The sequence below is a fragment of the Hordeum vulgare genome, chromosome 7H (assembly GCF_904849725.1).
Source record: "Hordeum vulgare subsp. vulgare chromosome 7H, MorexV3_pseudomolecules_assembly, whole genome shotgun sequence".
Taxonomy (NCBI): Eukaryota; Viridiplantae; Streptophyta; class Magnoliopsida; order Poales; family Poaceae; genus Hordeum; species Hordeum vulgare.
This window is the reverse complement of record NC_058524.1, coordinates 45933360-45953110: the sequence shown is the minus strand read 5'-3', so window position 1 is coordinate 45953110 and position 19751 is coordinate 45933360. Positions and strand designations below refer to the sequence as shown.

The window sequence follows — 19751 nt, the reverse complement described above, 5'->3', positions numbered from 1 at the left end:
TTCCCCTGGCGTAAAGCGTCACCAGGTGAGTGAGTCATTCGGCTGCTGATGAGTGATGACGATCCTTATCCAGGCCCGCTGAAATCGGGGCCCAGGGCCGCAACACCCGGCCCAGGGAAGCGACTCGGGTGGGGGAGGCGGCCCGCGCTTGCTTGCCCGTGAGGGAGGGAGGTGCGTCGGACGGATTAGTCCCACCTCGGTGGCGGGGGGGGGTGGGGAGGGGGGAGGGAGGGGTATAAGAGGGGGTGGTGGGCGGAGGCGAGAAGGCATCTTTGCGCTTGGGGCAATGACGCAGCTAGTGAGGTTATACCGAGGCGCGTCAATTGCTGGTTGAAAACTATTTCCAAACCCCCTCTTTGGCCCTCCGGGGCCACTGAGAATTTCTGGAAGGGCTCCCTCTCTTCGGAGAGGGGAAAGCCCTACAAATATATCCAAATTTTGTCCTGTTATTTTAGGCCTTTGTTCTATTTTAATTTAGTGGCGTCTTCATTCAAAAAAATTCTGACAAGCAAGTGTACTAGTTTAAAAGTGTCCCGGGCAACACCCTGGGTACGTCATTCCACCATGACTAAGACTTTGAAGTAGGAAACCATACCAGCCAACCACGAACCCGAACTCTAGATCTGTCATCCCACCACGAGTAAGACGTCGAAGTAGGAAACCATACCAGCCAACCACGAACCCATCACACGTTCCGTTCCGTCTTTTAGATGCAGACCACAATCTGCATCCGTTCCTGGACTACCTCCCAAGCTTCGCGTCGACGCTGGAGCAAACGTCGTCGCAACAACGGAGCCCGAGGACACAGGTACACCACGAGGATGCCGTCGCTACGCCATCCTTACTTGAAAAGACTAATTTTCAAATCCATCCCCAACCATAGGAGCGATGGCCTCACCAGGGAAGGATCCGAATGCTCATTATTCAACGTCGTCATTGCCGCTATCGAAGCCAAGACGATGAACAACCTACAACCCTAGAGTACAAAAACTAAAAACGATCCACACGTATGGATCCGACGACCCTCCTCACCACCGGCGACCAAGATCGCCGGCCGAGGAGAGCCGCCGAAGGACAGCGCCGGAAGATTGTCCTCTCCTGGCGGCGGCTAGGATATTCATGCAACATCTAATATCGGAGTTCCTGACTTTATTTCATTATAATACATGAAGAAGCTAATTCAGAACATGTGGTACATCATACATAGCCAACTGACGTGTTAGAACATTTGGTACATGATCAATTCATCATATATATTTTTAGATGTCTACTGTGTAACCGTGATCAACACCTACTCTATTTCCTTCTCTATAAACGCCATGCTCCATGGTCATTGCCATAGCAACGCAGATATGCTGCCATTTTCCTTCAACGCGTCAAGCGTGCTTGAACGAGCAATCCACTATAGCTCATCCTTGACATTGTCAGCCGCAGCTACTGTTTCGACGTCAGGAGCTTGGAGCTTCTCCTTAATCTCAACGTCCAAAATCTGCAGCTTCTCCTTGATGAATCTCGCCATGTCTTTCAGGCTTAATTTCTTTGAAAGTTTGATCTGTATTTCCAGAAGGAGAGCAACAATATATCAATAACGCGTGGCCAAGGGTAAATTATGGCGTGTTTGCATTTTGTTTCGGTAGACGTACCGGGTTGGTCTTGTCTTCAGCAGGATAAAGCAAGAGTGTGGGGTAATTGTTTACCTGTATGAAAACATGGGGAAACCGTAAGCTGAAGTTAATACCTTCGATAGGTCATTGCAGGTTTATTAGATCAATTCATTCGTTCGGCATAATGGCAAAAAAACTATGCTTCCAGGTTCCAGCAGTCAAAAGCAACGGAACTAAAAAACTTCAGATCTCTTTTCACAAATTTAACCTTTAATGAACATCCTAGTTATCACTCATTCATTTATGTCACTTATTAAGCTATTCTTCCTTATAGCAATTAGCATACATGTACAGTCATAAGTAGCAGCAATTCCACCAGAACCTCATCTTCAACATATAGGAAGTCGTATTTCTGCTTATTCTTTGTTTATAGAGCTGTCTTTAAAAGCCCATGCATGGCAACATTTGCAGTGAGCACCTCTTTTTTTTGGTGGGGAACAAACAAACTCCACATCAACATTTCCATTTGCAGTAAACAACAAACAAACTCACCCTCATGTATGTCAATATTCGTGTGTTCTTCAAAGCACAAATTGTTATGGGCTTAGTTATAAAGTTAATGGATGTAACTATGCACATTCCAAAGCTTGTAAATTCATAAAAAGAGTTATTACTTTTTAGAGTAATCTAAAGTCTCAGAAATTGTCCAAAAAACACTTAGTGTGGTAAATCAATGCACATGATTCCAACAATAGTTAATGAAATCTGCAATCCAACAGATAATGTGTATGTGGTTGAAAATAATCTCCTTCATATGATTATTTTTTCTGAAGGCGCTTTCATAGTAGTAACCCTTCACAAATATAAGATGTTCTGTATATTTCAATATGGACTACATACAGATTGAAATGAGTGAACAAACACATTAAAACGTGTCTATATACATCCGATTTAGAAAAAAGTTCAAAAATCTTATACTCCCTCCGTTCCTAAATATAAGTCTTTTTAGAGGTTCCACTAGTGGACTACATACGGATGTATATAGACATATTTTAGATTGTAGATTCACTCATTTTACTCCGTATGTAGACTCCTAGTGAAATCTCTTAAAAGACTTATACTCCCTCCGTCTCAAATTACTTGTCTTAAATTTATCTAGATACGGATGTATCTAACACTAAAACATGTCTAGATACATACATATCTAGACAAATCTAAGACAAGTAATTTAGGACGGAGGGAGTATTTAGGAACGGAGGGAGTATTTGTGAACAGAGGGAGCAGCACATAAGCCCAATACTAAAATGAAAACTGTAATTTAGTGGATAGCAGGACTGTGGTTGAAAGTATTTGGTCTCTATGTTGTGGGCATATATGATGGTACTGCAAAAAGATTGAATTACCTGCAATTTTGGATGTTCATTCACCGAAGCATCAATACGTGCAAATTTAAGATTATCCAAACCACTGAAATGCTTGGCCAACTTCTCAATGTTTTTACTGATGGCTTCACAGTCAACACACCAAGGTGCATAAGCCTATGTTTTTCAATGTAAAAAAGGGTGTGAGATCTTGGATACAACAATCAAATAGTTTGAAAATGACGAATCATGGATATTGGAGCCTAAAAAATCAAAGGTAAATAACTTTGAGTAAAATCAAATACCTCCAGGAGGACATTGTGAGGGCTTTGCAAGACAGAAGAATCCAATGTACGTCCAACAACCTTTTCAACTAGTCCCTTCTGCAAAATGGTGGGTGGGGGTCAAAGACTACACATGTCAAGAATACTAATTACACAATCTTCACAGCATTACCTATATGTTAACAGAGGTTATTAAGAGCAAAGGCTAAGTATACATGTCAGGAGTAACAAGTGCATATGTTGCTCGGACCTCAACATGTGGTTGTATTTGAGTTGTGACTGCTTAGGGAATTCGAATCAGGATACATTAACTTGCAAGATTCAAAACTTGACAAAATTAAAACTTACTTCTTGTGGTACTGGTTCTGAGCGGAAGTATGGAGGGAGTGTACCATCCAAAAGGCTTAAGCAGAACTCCTGTTATTCAGTACATGGTCTAATTAATCAATTTGCCTCAAGTAAAAGACCATAAAATCAAATAAACTATTCGTTACCTTTAGGTTCTTCGTGTTAATATCTGCCTCCAACAGATATTTAGTACCTTTGCTCGTATCAAATGCTGTAACCTGGTAAATTTTATAGTTTTAGCAACAGGCTATATCGTTAAACAATACGGAAAAAACTCCCACCATAATGCACACATGTGGACACCTGCATCTACTGGGAAAAGATATATAATATGGAAACATCACTCCAGAATGAGATTCATAACACTATGAACGTACAGTAGGTTTATCTCCTTCAAGGCCATAAAGAGTCAGGAATGGTTTTGCAAGGTTTTCTTCAGCAGTGTCCACATATATAAACATTATCTGCAGTGGGGAAAGAAACTGTTTTAGTCATTGCATAATATGACGACAATGGACAGGACACAGGGCAGCTATATTTTTATATCAAAAATGCACACCTTTGTCTTAAATCCTCTGGCCACCTCTTGAACAATAGATTCAAGATCTTCAAAATCATAAGCCTCTGCAAAGGTGAAGACCTAGAACAAATTTGCAGAAACTAAATCAAATTAACCATGTAAAAGACCAAGGGTACATTTATAATTTCCTACGATCACTTCACAGTTATAAGGCTTATTACATAGTTCAATCCACTAGGGAAGAATGTGATGTATATCCAAAGTGCACTTGTTAATATTTAGAAAGGCTGGGAGTACCAACCTGTAGCTTAATTGGGCTTGAATAGACTTTAGCTGAGTTTAAATCAGTGAATACAGTAATTAGTGGGAACTTGTTAAGCTCCACAAACTGAATTATCTCCTTTTCTTCAAATGATCCATCTGTAAAATGGCATTACATGAGTTACTGGACATATCAAAAAATTATGACTGTTACACTTACAATAACTATATTGTACGCCAAATCGATAAGCATGAGAAACTGGGCATTGAAGCTTAACCCAGCATCATCTTTCTTTTTTATAGCATCTTTCAGTAAGGATTGTAACTAATAAGTTACTCATCAAATCATGGCATGCAAGGCCAGAATGTAAATAAGGAAAAAACGGAACATCTGCATAAAAGATACTTACCAAACTTTTCAAACTTCTCTGGTTCATTTTTCACAAGGCCCAGGAATTGTTCTTCAGATGCAATCCCTGGAAAAAGAATCTTGGCCACATTCCTATCATTTGTTTCTACGAATTGAACCTCATTTTCAGCAGTCGCTGCCTTCACAAATTCTTCGTGGTCGGCTCCCTGTCAAAAATGGATATGAATAAACAAGTCAACAAAATTGAGCAAATGTATAACGTCATTCTCAAGTTTTTAACCGGAGACAAAGCCATAACCTGCAAATTAAACATCCACATCAAGCATTTCGCATACCTCGTAATCCTTGAATACGCCAAGAGCAAATGTCTGGCCCTTCTTGAGAAATTCCTCAGCTGAATCCCTCGACTCAAGCCTAATGACTGGCGTGCCGGTCTTCTTTCTAACCCAAGTAACTATCGCGTCCCTGTCAAGAAGAAAGACAAAAGTGACTTAGTCAATTCGTCGAGCAGATCAAAGGCATCTGCCATATCATTGACAGAACAGAGGAGCAGCCAGCGTGCTCACTTGGTGTGGAGGCCGGTGTAGGGGTGCTCGGTGCCGTTGACGAAGAGGAGCACGGAGGGGAAGCCGTTGACCCCGACGGCTGCGGCGGCCTTGGGGAACCGCTCCCCGTCGAGCTTGGCGAAGGAGACGGCGCTCCCCATGGCGCGCAGCGCCGCGGCTGCCTCGGCGAAGCGCGGCATGAGCTGGGCGCTGCGCTCGCACCAGGGCGCGTAGCCGAGCAGCAGCAGCTCCGGGTGGTCCTGCACGGCGCGCGCGGCGTTGTCGTTGTCGAGCACCAGCACCATCGACTGCGTCCGCCGCACCGCCTCCGCGCCCCCGCCCCCGCCCGAGACCGGCGGCGCCGCCTCCTCCTCGTCGTCCACCGCCAGCAGCGCCTCCAGCACCTCCGAGTCGTCCACGTCGTCCAGATCGAGCTTCGCCGCAGCCGAGACCGCGAGCAGCGCAGCGAGGAGCGCCGCCGCCGCGAGGAGCCGCCGCGTGGCCCTCATCGCGTCCTCCTCCGAGATCTAGGAGAGGGAATCCCGCGCGCACGACGACGGCACGAGGAGAGGAGGGGAGGGGAGATCGAATGCGCGTGCGCGGAAACGGAAGGGGCCGCGGCGCGCTATTACTAGTGGTGCTAATGGCGACTGGCGAGGCGAGCGAGCTCGGGTGTTCAAACGGTAATGACGAGCGCGCACGCCGCGGCGGTGGCGAGGCTGGCGGGTGGGGCCGTGTCGACGGCGGGGCCGCATGGCAGTGAGGGCGGGGACGTGTCGGCGGGACGGGACGGGGGCACATGGGGTTGGGATCGTGACCGCGTGATTGGTGGTTAAGCGAAGGTAAGCCGGTGGAGCTGCATCTGCATGTGATGGGTGAAGGAAGGAAGGAAGGTCAGCTCTCCTCGGCTTCTCTAACGAGGTCAAAGGCCTTTTGTCTGGATCAAGCGAAAATAAAAATAAAAATAATGGAGGAGCTTTGCTAGATTTCTTAAATTCAATGGAAATATTTCTTTGCGTTTGCTATTCCATAGAGACAGAAAGTTATATTCCGGACGACTTGAAGAAAGGAAGAGAGAGAGCCCGGGGCGTGCAAGGGTGAGACGGCGAGGCCTTTGGATTTGAAACGAAAATATTCTCACGAAGCGTATTCATATCAAAAGTCGTTGTTTTCAAAAGATATGTATTTGTTCATCAGTCATGTAAGACCGAGAAACGGTTGGCTCTTGGTTGGTATCTTTATGAAGCCATTGAATGAGAAAAGGTTTTATGCTAAATATGCTACTGTTCTTGAGTGTGTCGTAAATGGTGCGCACGTGCTAACACTTATGCTTTGAGAAGACTTAGTTGCACACGACATGAAAAGTTTCATCGTGCTTGAACTTTGGTAGGTATCAATCTTTTGTGAAATCAAAAACATGCAAAAAGAAAAATAGGAACTGATTGTTGCTACTAAATTGATAGGTTAGTTTGGAAAAATATTATAAAATGATGTATAAAAAAACACAAAAGTGATAATATATAGCACTCAAAAAAATAATAGATACGTTTGAGACGTATCACAAACTCATTTTTATGGTCATCAATAGTAGCAAAATAAGCAAAGTATAAGTCACTAGAGGCCAAACTAATTGAACCAATGAAGGAGTCACCTATCAAGGAGCAATCCCGCTAAAAAGTTTCGAAAATGAAGCTCCGAGCATGGAGATAAAAAATTGTTCATAGAACAGCAAGAACACGAATTGGGGAGCAAGAAAGAAAATTTCTGGAGGAGGAAGGCAAGGGCCACCGTCACTAAGTGAGTGGGTGCCCGTGGGACCTACAAGCTCACATGGCACGACCTCAGGGTGGTCGCACCACTTGCCCTTGTGGTTGCGTGGTGCACCCCCCCTCGGGTGTTTTCAGTGCCAAAATTTTTTAAATGTTGGAAAAATTGTATCAGTTTTTCATGGCATACTGAAAACTACTCCCTCTGTTTCAAAGTAAGTGACTCAATTTTATACTAAAGTTAGTACAAAATTGAGTCATTTATTTTGGGGAGGGAGTATTATTTTTGTCGTCTTTGTTGTGTAGTAAACTCAGTAAACAGGAAAAACTGGTTGTTATAAAACTTCTAAATATTAGTACAACTAATTCAAACAATGGATAAAGTAAATGCACAACAAGTTATGTTTATAGAATTGATCAATCATATGCCTTTCAAGATAATCCATTAATACGGTTGATCAACTCTTATGAATGGACAATTTCTGAGCAACATAAAACCAAGGAATTTTTGTAAAGCACAATGTTACCTCAACTTGAATATGCATGGTTCCAATCATAATAGTTTGATGTTTCTTTTTTGGAATCGGGAGAGGAAATTCAAAAGTCTCCAACAGTGATAGTCATAATCTTCTCAATAGAACTGAGACTTTGCCCTTTGTTTGGCCTTTTTGGGAAATAAAATGTACGCTCATTGCCATTAATATAAAATGTGAACTTACTTTTGTTACAATCAATAACATCCCCTACATTGTTAAGAAAAGGTCTTCAAAGTATGAAACACATATTTTCATCCTCGGACATATCAAGTATAACAAAGTTTGTTAAGTTCATAAAATTAGCAACCACAACAGAACATCATCACAAACACCAATGGGAAAAATAATAGACTTATCAGTCATTTGCAAAAGATATTTTAGTGGGTATGAATTTATGAATTTATTCAAATCAAGTCTATTTCAAAGAGACAAGGGCATAACACTATCACGAGCTCCCAAATCACATAAAACAGTTTTAACATAGTTATTTTTAATGAAATGTGGTATAGTAGGTAATATGTATCCTGGATCTCCTAGCTTTTAAAAAAATCCTTTGAAATAATAAATAGAAAGCAGAGTAGATATTTCAGCCTCGTGAATTTTCCTTTTATTAGTATATCTTTCATATACTTATCATATGGAGGCATCTTGATAGCATCAACCAAAGGAACTTGAAGAAACAAAGGTCTAAGCAATTCAACAAAGTGATTAAAAGCTTCTTCATCTTTAAAATTTACAACCTTGCTAGGAAAAGGCATCGGTTTTTGTATCAATGATTCTCTTCCTCTACCATGCTTCCTAGCAACAAAATCCTTTGGCCTATATTTACCCCTCGAACGGGAAACCCTGAAAAAAGATCGACAATCGCGAATTTCTCCACCGTTCCGCCGACGCAGCTCTTCCGAGATTGGGAATGCTAGAAGACCTCTTCCTGGCACCCGGGCGGAGGGAAGATTGACCTCCGGGAGCTTCTCCACCACCATGGACACTTCCCGGACGTGCCGTGAGTAGTCCTCCTTGGACCATGAGTCCATGACCAGTAGCTATGTGATGTCTTCTCTCCAATCTTGTGCTTCAATGTTTAGCCCTTGTGAGCTGCCCTACATGATCAAGGCATCTGTGTAATTTACGTGTTGTTGCTATGCTCGGTTTGCTGGGATCCGATGGATTATAAGATTATGTTCAAATTGTGATGAGTTATATATTTGGTTCTCCTTTTATATTATGTTCTTGAGTAATTCATGCATGTTCTCCGTTGCTTTTTATTGCTTTGGTCGAGTAGTAGATTGTAACTCCAAGAGGGAGCGTTATGCATGATTATGGGTTCATGCCCCCTGATGTCTAGCTTGAGTGACAGAAACATGAGACTAGGGGATGTGTTGTTGCCACCAGGGAGAAAACAACGGTGATTGTGACCACGGTTGCAAGGATTGTTTACCTTACACAAAGTTCGTTAATGTAGTTGTCTGTTGCTTTGAGTTTACACTTTGGGTGGGGCTCACAACTTAATACCAACAAGATGTTCTGGATAGATATCTCAAGGTGGATGATTAGAGAGTAGATGTTGATGGATAAACGGTCTACTTGTCTTGGCGTACTGTCCATTACTTTTGAGCCTCTAACTTTCTAGCAGCATGATTAGCATTGTGGTGCGTTTATAATTCTGTCAATTGCCCAGCTGTAATTTGTTTACCCAAGCATAGTTGTTTATCGTCTTTTGGGAGAGAGACATCACTAGTGAACATCATGGGACTGTGGTTCATATTACCACCATTGTTTACACCTCCACCATTTGCTGTTTTTATTTACTTTTCCGTTGCAATCACTATCGCTATTCCCGCTTGTGTTTGATCTTTTGGAAACGACAAGGCCGGAGAGATTGACAACCGCTCTGAGCTCGTTGGGAGCTGATGTCCCACAAGCGTATGGGATCGCAGCAGTTTTCGAGGGTAGAGTATTCAACCCAAATTTATTGATTCGCTCACAAGGGGAAGCTAAATAATATTCTCAAGTATTAGCAGCTGAGTTGTCAATTCAACCACACCTGAAAGATTAGTGTGTGCAAGCAAAGTATCCGTAGCAAGGTGTTGGAATTATGCCCTAGAGGCAATAATAAATATAGTTATTATTATAATTCCTGTATCAAGATAATCGTTTATTATCCATGCTATAATTGTATTGAATGAAGACTTATATACATGTGTGTTGGGAAACGTAGCATAAATTCAAAAAAATTCCTACGCATGTTCAGATCTTCCTATGGAGAAACCAGCAACGAGAGAGGGGTAAGAGCATCTTCGTACCTTTGAAGATCGCTAAGCGGAAGCGTTGCTAGAACGCGGTTGATGGAGTCGTACTCGCAGCGATTCCGATCTAGTGCCGAACAACGGCACCTCCGCGTTCAACACACGTGCAGCCCGGTGACGTCTCCCGCACCTTGATCCAGCAAGGAGGAGGGAGAGGTTGGGGAAGAAGACCAGCAACACGACGGCGTGGTGTTGGTGGAGAGACGAGGTCTCCCGGCAGGGCTTCGCCAAGCGCCGGCAGAGAGGAGGAGGAAGAAGTGTAGGGCTGCGCCGAGGGAGAGGGAAAACCGTGTCCTCCAAAGGCCAAAAGTGCCCACTATATATAGGGGAAGGGGAGAGGGGGTGCCACCCCTAGGGTTCCCACCCTAGGGGGTGCGGCAGCCCTCCCAGATGGGGGGTGTGGCGGCCAGATGGGGAGGAGGGGGTGGCGCACCCCTCTGGTGGGCCTAAGGCCCACCTAAGTTAGGGTTCCCCCCCTCTTTTTCTTTCCCCTGCGCCATGGGCTGAGTGGGGAGGCGCACCAGCCCAACTAGGGGCTGGTTCCCACCCCCACTTAGCCCATCTTACCTCTTGGGGTCGCAGCCCCCCTTCGGTGGTCCCGGTACGTTACCGGTGATGCCCGAAACACTTCCGGTGTCCGAAACCATCCGTCCTATATATCAATCTTTACCTCCGGACCATTCCGGAGCTCCTCGTGACGTCCGGGATCTCATCCGGGACTCCGAACAACTTTCGGTAATCTCGTATAACAATTCCCTATAACCCTAGCGTCATCGAACCTTAAGTGTGTAGACCCTACGGGTTCGGGAGACAGGCAGACATGACCGAGACACCTCTCTGGCCAATAACCATCAGCGGGGTCTGGATACCCATGGTGGCTCCCACTAGCTCCACGATGATCTCATCGGATGAACCACGATGTCAAGGATTCAATCAATCCCGTATACGATTCCCTTTGTCTGTCGGTATAGAACTTGCCCGAGATTCGATCGTCGATATACCTATACCTTGTTCAATCTCGTTACCGGTAAGTCTCTTTACTCGTTCCGTAGCACGTCATCGTGTGACTAACTCCTTAGTCACATTGAGCTCATGATGATGTTCTACCGAGTGGGCCCAGAGTTACCTCTCCGTCACACGGAGTGACAAATCCCGATCTCGATTCGTGCCAACCCAACAGACACTTTCGGAGGTACCCGTAGTGCACCTTTATAGTCACCCAGTTACGTTGTGACGTTTGATACACCCAAAGCACTCCTACGGTATCCGGGAGTTGCACAATCTCACGGTCGAAGGAAAAGATACTTGACATTAGAAAAGCATTAGCATACGAACAATACGATCTAGTGCTAGGCTTAGGATTGGGTCTTGTCCATCACATCATTCTCCCAATGATGTGATCCCGTTATCAATGACATCCAATGTCCATGATCAGGAAACCATGATCATCTATTGACTAACGAACTAGCCAACTAGAGGCTTGCTAGGGACACATTGTGATCTATTCATTCACACATGTATTACTGTTTCCTGTTAATACAATTATAGCATGAACGATAGACGATTATCATGAACAAGGAAATATGATAATAACCATTTTATTATTGCCTCTAGGGCATATTTCCAACAATGTGTGGATACATAGACAAAACACTGTCCCTAGCAAGCCTCTAGTTGGCTAGCCAGTTGATCAACGATAGTCAGTGTCTTCTGATTATGAACAAGGTGTTGTTGCTTGATAACTGGATCACGTCATTAGGAGAATCACGTGATGGACTAGACCCAAACTAATAGACGTAGCATGTTGATCGTGTCATTTTATTGCTACTGTTTTCTGCATGTCAAGTGTTTATTCCTATGACCATGAGATCATATAACTCACTAACACCGGAGGAATACTTTGTGTGTATCAAACGTCGCAACGTAACTGGGTGACTATAAAGATGCTCTACAGGTATCTCCGAAGGTGTTCGTTGAGTTAGTATGGATCGAGACTGGGATTTGTCACTCCGTGTGACGGAGAGGTATCTCGGGGCCCACTCGGTAATACAACATCACACACAAGCCTTGCAAGCAATGTGACTTAGTGTAAGTTGCGGGATCTTGTATTACGGAACGAGTAAAGAGACTTGCCGGTGAACGAGATTGAAATAGGTATACGGATACTGACGATCGAATCTCGGGCAAGTAACATACCGAAGGACAAAGGGAATGACATACGGGATTATATGAATCCTTGGCACTGAGGTTCAAACGATAAGATCTTCGTAGAATATGTAGGATCCAATATGGGCATCCAGGTCCCGCTATTGGATATTGACCGAGGAGTCTCTCGGGTCATGTCTACATAGTTCTCGAACCCGCAGGGTCTGCACACTTAAGGTTCGACGTTGTTTTATGCGTATTTGAGTTATATGGTTGGTTACCGAATGTTGTTCGGAGTCCTGGATGAGATCACGGACATCACGAGGGTTTCCGGAATGGTCCGGAAACGAAGATTGATATATAGGATGACCTCATTTGATTACCGGAAGGTTTTCGGAGTTACCGGGAATGTACCGGGAATGACGAATGGGTTCCGGGAGTTCACCGGGGGGCAACCCACCCCGGGGAAGCCCATAGGCATTGAGGGTGACACACCAGCCCTTAGTGAGCTGGTGGGACAGCCCAAAAGAGCCCTATGCGCATTGGAAGAAAAATCAAAAAGAAAAAAAAGAAGGAGGTGGGAAAGGGAAGAAGGACTCCACCTTCCAAACCAAGTAGAACTCGGTTTGGGGGGGGGGAGACCTTCCCCCTTAGGTTCGGCTGACCCCCTTGGGAGTCCTTGGACCCCAAGGCAAGGCTCCCCCCTCCTCCTCCTATATATAGTGGGGTTTTAGGGCTGATTTGACACAACTTTGCCACGGCAGCCCGACCACATATCTCCACGGTTTTACCTCTAGATCGCGTTTCTGCGGAGCTCGGGCGGAGCCCTGCTTAGACGAGATCATCACCAACCTCCGGAGCGCCGTCACACTGTCGGAGAACTCTTCTACCTCTCTGTCTCTCTTGCTGGATCAAGAAGGCCGAGATCATCGTCGAGTTGTACGTGTGCTGAACGCGGAGGTGCCGTCCGTTCGGCGCTAGATCGTGGGACTGATCGCGGGATAGTTCGCGGGGCGGATCGAGGGACCTGAGGACGTTCCACTACATCAACCGCGTTCACTAACGCTTCTGCTGTACGGTCTACAAGGGTACGTAGATCTCACATCCCCTCTCGTAGATGGACATCACCATGATAGGTCTTCGTGCGCGTAGGAAATTTTTTGTTTCCCATGCGACGTTCACCAACAGTGGCATCATGAGCTAGGTTCATGCGTAGATGTCTTCTCGAGTAGAACACAAAAGTTTTTCTAGGCGGTGATGTGCGTTTTGCTGCCCTCCTTAGTCTTTTCTTGATTCCGCGGTATTGTTGGATCGAAGCGGCTCGGACCGACATTACTCGTACACTTACGAGAGACTGGTTTCATCGCTACGAGTAACTCCGTTGCTCAAAGATGACTGGCGGGTGTCAGTTTCTCCAAATTTAGTTGAATCGGATTTGACCGAGGAGGTCCTTGGATGCGGTTAAATAGCAACTCATATATCTCCGTTGTGGTGTTTGCGTAAGTAAGATGCGATCCTACTAGATACCCATGGTCACCACGTAAAACATGCAACAACAAAATTAGAGGACGTCTAACTTGTTTTTGCAGGGTATGCTTGTGATGTGATATGGCCAACGATGTGATGTGATATATTGGATGTATGAGATGATCATGTTGTAATAGATAATATTGACTTGCACGTCGATGGTACGGCAACCGGCAGGAGCCATAGGGTTGTCTTTATAACTAACGTTTGTGCTTGTAGATGCGTTTATTATTTTGCTAGGATGTAGCTTTAGTAGTAATAGCATGAGTAGCACGACAACCCCGATGGCGACACGTTGATGGAGATCATGGTGTGGCGCCGGTGACAAGAAGATCGTGCCGGTGCTTTGGTGATGGAGATCAAGGAGCACGTGATGATGGCCATATCATGTCACTTGTGAATTGCATGTGATGTTAATCCTTTTTTGCACCTTATTTTGCTTAGAACGACGGTAGCATTATGAGGTGATCTCTCACTAAAATTTGAAGACGAAATTGTGTTCTCCCCGACTGTGCACCGTTGCTACACTTTGTCGTTTCGAGACACCACGTGATGATCCGGTGTGATAGACTCAACGTTCACATACAACGGGCGCAAAACAGTTGCGCACGCGGAACACTCGGGTTAAGCTTGACGAGCCTAGCATGTGCAGACATGGCCTCGGAACACATGAGACCGAAAGGTCGATCATGAATCATATAGATGATATGATTAGCATGGGGATGCTTACCACTGAAACTATGCTCAACACACGTGACGATCGGACTTGAGCTAGTATAAGTGGATCATGAACCACTCAAATGACCAGAGAGATGTACTTTTTGAGTGGGAGTTTAGCGAGTAATTTGATTAAGTTAAACTCTAATTATCTTGAACATAGTCTAAGTCCACTTTGAATATATTTGTGTTGTAGATCATGGCTCACGCGACAGTCACCCTGAATTTTAATACGTTCCTAGAGAAAGCTAAGTTGAAAGATGATGGAAGCAACTTTGTAGACTGGGCTCGTAATCTTAAGCTAATCTTACAAGCTGGGAAGAAGGATTATGTCCTTAATGCTGCGCTAGGAGATGAACCACCCGCTACGGCTGATCAGGATGTTAAGAACGCCTGGTTAGCACGTAAGGAGGACTACTCATTAGTTCAATGTGCAGTCTTGTATGGCTTAGAACCGGGACTTCAACGTCGCTTTGAGCGTCATGGAGCATTTGAGATGTTCCAAGAGTTGAAGTTTATCTTTCAGAAGAACGCCCGAATCGAGAGGTATGAGACCTCCGATAAATTCTATGCTTGCAAGATGGAGGAGAACTCGTCTGTAAGTGAACATGTGCTCAAAATGTCTGGGTACTCAAACCGTCTAGCTGAGCTGGGGATTGAACTCCCGCAAGAAGCTATCACTGACAGAATCCTTCAATCACTGCCGCCAAGCTATAAAGGCTTTGTGTTGAACTACAACATGCAAGGGATGAACAAGTCTCCCGGCGAGTTGTTTGCGATGCTGAAAGTCGTACAGTCTGAACTCCGTAAAGAGCATCAAGTGTTGATGGTGAATAAAACCACTAGTTTCAAGAGAAACGGCAAAGGCAAGAAGGGTAATTCAAAGAAGAGCGGCAAGCCTGTTGCCAATCCGACGAAGAAACCCAAAGCTGGACCTAAGCCTGAAACAGAGTATTACTATTGCAAGGGTATGGGTCACTCGAAGCACAATTGCCCAAAGTATCTGGCTGATAAGAAGGCGGCCAAAGAAAAATCAGGTATATTTGATATACATGTTATTGATGTGTACTTAACCGACTCTCGTAGTAGTGCCTGGGTATTCGATACCGGTTCTGTTGCTCATATTTGCAACTCGAAACAGGAACCGCGGAATAGACGAAGGCTGGCGAAAGATGAAGTGACGATGCGCGTAGGAAATGGTTCCAAGGTTGATGCAATCGCCGTCGGCACAGTTTCACTTCAGTTACCATCAGAATTAGTTATGAACTTGAATCATTGTTATTTAGTGCTTGCGTTGAGCATGAACATTATATCTGGATCTTGTTTATTGCGAGACGGTTACTCTTTTAAGTCAGAGAATAATGGTTGTTCTATTTCTATGAGTAACATCTTTTATGGTCATGCACCCAATGTGAGAGGATTGTTCATATTGAATCTTGATAGTGATACACACATACATAACATTGAGACCAAAAGAGTTAGAGTTAACAATGATAGCGCCATATTTTTGTGGCGCTGCCGCTTAGGTCATATTGGTGTAAAGCGCATGAAGAAACTCCATGCCGATGGACTTTTGGAGTCACTTGATTTTGATTCACTTGACACGTACGAACCATGCCTCATGGGCAAGATGACTAAAACTCCGTTCTCCGGAACAATGGAGCGTGCAAGTGCATTGTCGGAAAGCATACATACCGATGTGTGTGGTCCAATGAGCGTAGAGGCACGCGGCGGATATTGTTATTTTCTCACCTTCACTGACGATTTGAGTAGATATGGTTATGTCTACTTAATGAAGCACAAGTCTGAAACATTTGAAAAGTTCAAGCTATTTCAGAGTGAAGTTGAAAATCATCGTAACAAGAAGATCAAGTTCCTACGGTCTGATCGTGGGGGTGAATATCTGAGTTTCGAGTTTGGTGCTCACTTAAGACAATGTGGAATTGTTTCACAGTTGACACCGCCTGGAACACCACAGCGTAATGGTGTGTCCGAACGTCGTAATCGTACTTTATTAGAGATGGTGCCATCTATGATGTCTCTTACCGATTTGCCATTATCATTTTGGGGTTATGCATTAGAAACAGCTGCATTCAATTTAAATAGGGCACCATCAAAATCCGTTGAGACGACACCATACGAACTGTGGTATGGCAAAAGGCCAAAGTTGTCGTTTCTTAAAGTTTGGGGATGTGATGCTTATGTCAAAAAGCTTCAGCCTAAAAAGCTGGAACCCAAAGCGGAAAAGTGCATCTTCATAGGTTACCCAAAAGAGACAGTTGGGTACACCTTCTATCTCAAATCCGAGGGCAAAGTGTTTGTTGCTAAAAACGGAGCTTTTCTCGAGAAGGAGTTTCTCTCGAGAGAATTGAGTGGGAGGAAGATAGAACTTGACGAGGTTGTCGAACCTCTCATCCCTCTGGATGGTGGCGCAGGGCAAGGGGAAACCTCTGTCGTTGCGACGCCGGTTGAGGAGGAAGTTAATGATGATGATCATGAAACTCCGGTTCAAGTTTCTGTCGAACCACGCAGGTCGACGAGACCACGTGCTGCTCCAGAGTGGTACGGTAATCCCGTCTTGTCAATCATGTTGTTAGACAACAATGAACCTGCAAATTATGAAGAAGCAATGGTGGGCCCAGATTCCAACAAATGGTTAGAAGCCATGAAGTCCGGGATAGGATCCATGTATGAGAACAAAGTGTGGACTTTGGAAGTACTACCTGAGGGCCGCAAGGCTATTCAGAACAAATGGATCTTTAAGAGGAAGACGGACGCTGACGGCAATGTGACCGTTTATAAAGCTCGACTTGTGGCAAAGGGTTTTTCACAAGTTCAAGAAGTTGACTACGATGAGACATTCTCACCCGTAGCGATGCTTAAGTCCGTCAGAATCATGTTAGCAATAGCTGCATTTTTCGATTATGAAATCTGGCAGATGGATGTCAAAATGGCGTTCCTTAACGGTTTCCTTAAGGAAGAGTTGTATATGATGCAACCCGAAGGTTTTGTCGATCCTAAGAATGCTGACAAGGTGTGCAAGCTCCAGCGATCCATTTATGGACTGGTGCAAGCATCTCGGAGTTGGAACAAACGCTTTGATGAGGTGATCAAAGCATTTGGGTTTATACAAGTGGTTGGAGAATCTTGTATTTACAAGAAAGTGAGTGGGAGCACTGTGGCGTTTCTAATATTATATGTGGATGACATATTGCTGATTGGAAACAATGTAGAGTTTTTGGAGAGCATAAAGGATTACTTGAATAAAAGTTTCTCTATGAAGGACCTAGGAGAAGCTGCTTACATTCTAGGCATTAAGATCTACAGGGATAGATCAAAACGCCTGATAGGACTTTCACAAAGCACATACCTTGATAAAGTTTTGAAAAGGTTCAAAATGGAACAGTCCAAGAAAGGGTTCTTTGTTGGGGAACGTCGCATGGGAAACAAAAATTTTCCTACGCGTACGAAGACCTATCATGGTGATGTCCATCTACGAGAGGGGATGAGTGATCTACGTACCCTTGTAGATCGTACAGCAGAAGCGTTAGAGAACGCGGTTGATGTAGTGGAACGTTCTCACGTCCCTCGTCCGCCCCGCGAACAATCCCGCGATCAGTCCCACGATCTAGTACCGAACGGACGGCACCTCCGCGTTCAGCACACGTACAGCTCGACGATGATCTCGGCCTTCTTGATCCAGCAAGAGAGACGGAGAGGTAGAAGAGTTCTCCGGCAGCGTGACGGCGCTCCGGAGGTTGGTGATGATCTCGTCTCAGCAGGGCTCCGCCCGAGCTCCGCAGAAACACGATCTAGAGGAAAAACTATGGAGATGTGTGGTCGGGCAGCCGTGAGAAAGTCGTCTCAAATCTGCCCTAAAAGCTCCATATATATAGGAGGAGGGAGGGGGGCCTTGCCTTGGGGTCCAAGGGACCCTCAAGGGGTCGGCCGAGCCAAGGGGGGTAGGACTCCCCTCCCAAACCGAGTTGGGCTTGGTTTGGTGGGAGGAGTCCCCCTCCCTTCCCACTTCCTCCCTCTTTTTTTTTCTTTTCCTTTGATTCTTTATTCTTGGCGCATAGGCCCCCTTGGGGCTGTCCCACCAGCCCACTAAGGGCTGGTGTGTCTCCCCAAAGCCTATGGGCTTCCCCGGGGTGGGTTGCCCCCCCGGTGAACTCCCGGAACCCATTCGTCATTCCCGGTACATTCCCGGTAACTCCGAAAACCTTCCGGTAATCAAATGAGGTCATCCTATATATCAATCTTTGTTTCCGGACCATTCCGGAAACCCTCGTGACGTCCGTGATCTCATCCGGGACTCCGAATAACATTCGGTAACCAACCATATAACTCAAATACGCATAAAACAACGTCGAACCTTAAGTGTGCAGACCCTGCGGGTTCGAGAACTATGTAGACATGACCCGAGAGACTCCTCGGTCAATATCCAATAGCGGGACCTGGATGCCCATATTGGATCCTACATATTCTACGAAGATCTTATCGTTTGAACCTCAGTGCCAAGGATTCGTATAATCCCGTATGTCATTCCCTTTGTCCTTCGGTATGTTACTTGCCCGAGATTCGATCGTCAGTATCCGCATACCTATTTCAATCTCGTTTACCGGCAAGTCTCTTTACTCGTTCCGTAATACAAGATCCCGCAACTTACACTAAGTTACATTGCTTGCAAGGCTTGTGTGTGATGTTGTATTACCGAGTGGGCCCCGAGATACCTCTCCGTCACACGGAGTGACAATTCCCAGTCTTGATCCATACTAACTCAACTAACACCTTCGGAGATACCTGTAGAGCATCTTTATAGTCACCCAGTTATGTTGCGACGTTTGATACACACAAAGTATTCCTCCGGTGTCAGTGAGTTATACGATCTCATGGTCATAGGAACAAATACTTGACACGTAGAAAACAGTAGCAACAAAATGACACGATCAACATGCTACGTCTATTAGTTTGGGTCTAGTCCATCACATGATTCTCCTAATTATGTGATCCCGTTATCAAGTGACAATCACTTGCCTATGGCCAGGAAACCTTGACCATCTTTGATCAACGAGCTAGTCAACTAGAGGCTTACTAGGGACAGTGTTTTGTCTATGTATCCACACAAGTATTGTGTTTCCAATCAATACAATTATAGCATGGATAATAAACGATTATCATGAACCAAGAAATATAATAATAACTAATTTATTATTGCCTCTAGGGCATATTTCCAAGAGTCTCCCACTTGCACTAGAGTCAATAATCTAGTTCACATCACCATGTGATTCCAACGAATCCAACACCCATATAGTTATGGGGTCTGATCATGTCTTGCTCGTGAGAGAGGTTTTAGTCAACGGTTCTGAAACTTTCAGCTCCGTGCGTTCTTTTACAAATCTTTATGTCATCTTATAGATGTTGCTACTACGTGCTATTCGGAAATGCTCCAAATATCTAC

At 44.8% G+C, this 19751-nt stretch overlaps 1 protein-coding gene and 1 non-coding gene across 2 annotated transcripts; one reads left to right on the top strand and one right to left on the bottom strand.

The window, feature by feature from the left end:
• The first annotated feature begins 268 nt into the window (after positions 1-268).
• Positions 269-419, top strand: LOC123414337. Its single transcript, XR_006614330.1, has one exon. It is a non-coding gene; the product is annotated as a U4 spliceosomal RNA (small nuclear RNA).
• Positions 420-1116: 697 nt separating this feature from the next.
• LOC123410714 (protein disulfide isomerase-like 1-5) lies at positions 1117-5935 on the bottom strand. Its single transcript, XM_045103651.1, has 12 exons — positions 5315-5935; positions 5084-5213; positions 4789-4954; positions 4419-4537; positions 4157-4237; positions 3975-4061; positions 3744-3815; positions 3598-3666; positions 3271-3348; positions 3008-3142; positions 1644-1697; positions 1117-1552 (listed from the first exon to the last, which is right to left on the bottom strand). The coding sequence occupies exons 1-12, from the start codon at positions 5800-5802 to the stop codon at positions 1403-1405; spliced, it is 1629 nt and encodes a 542-aa protein (XP_044959586.1). The 5' UTR covers positions 5803-5935; the 3' UTR covers positions 1117-1402.
• Positions 5936-19751: the final 13816 nt, after the last annotated feature.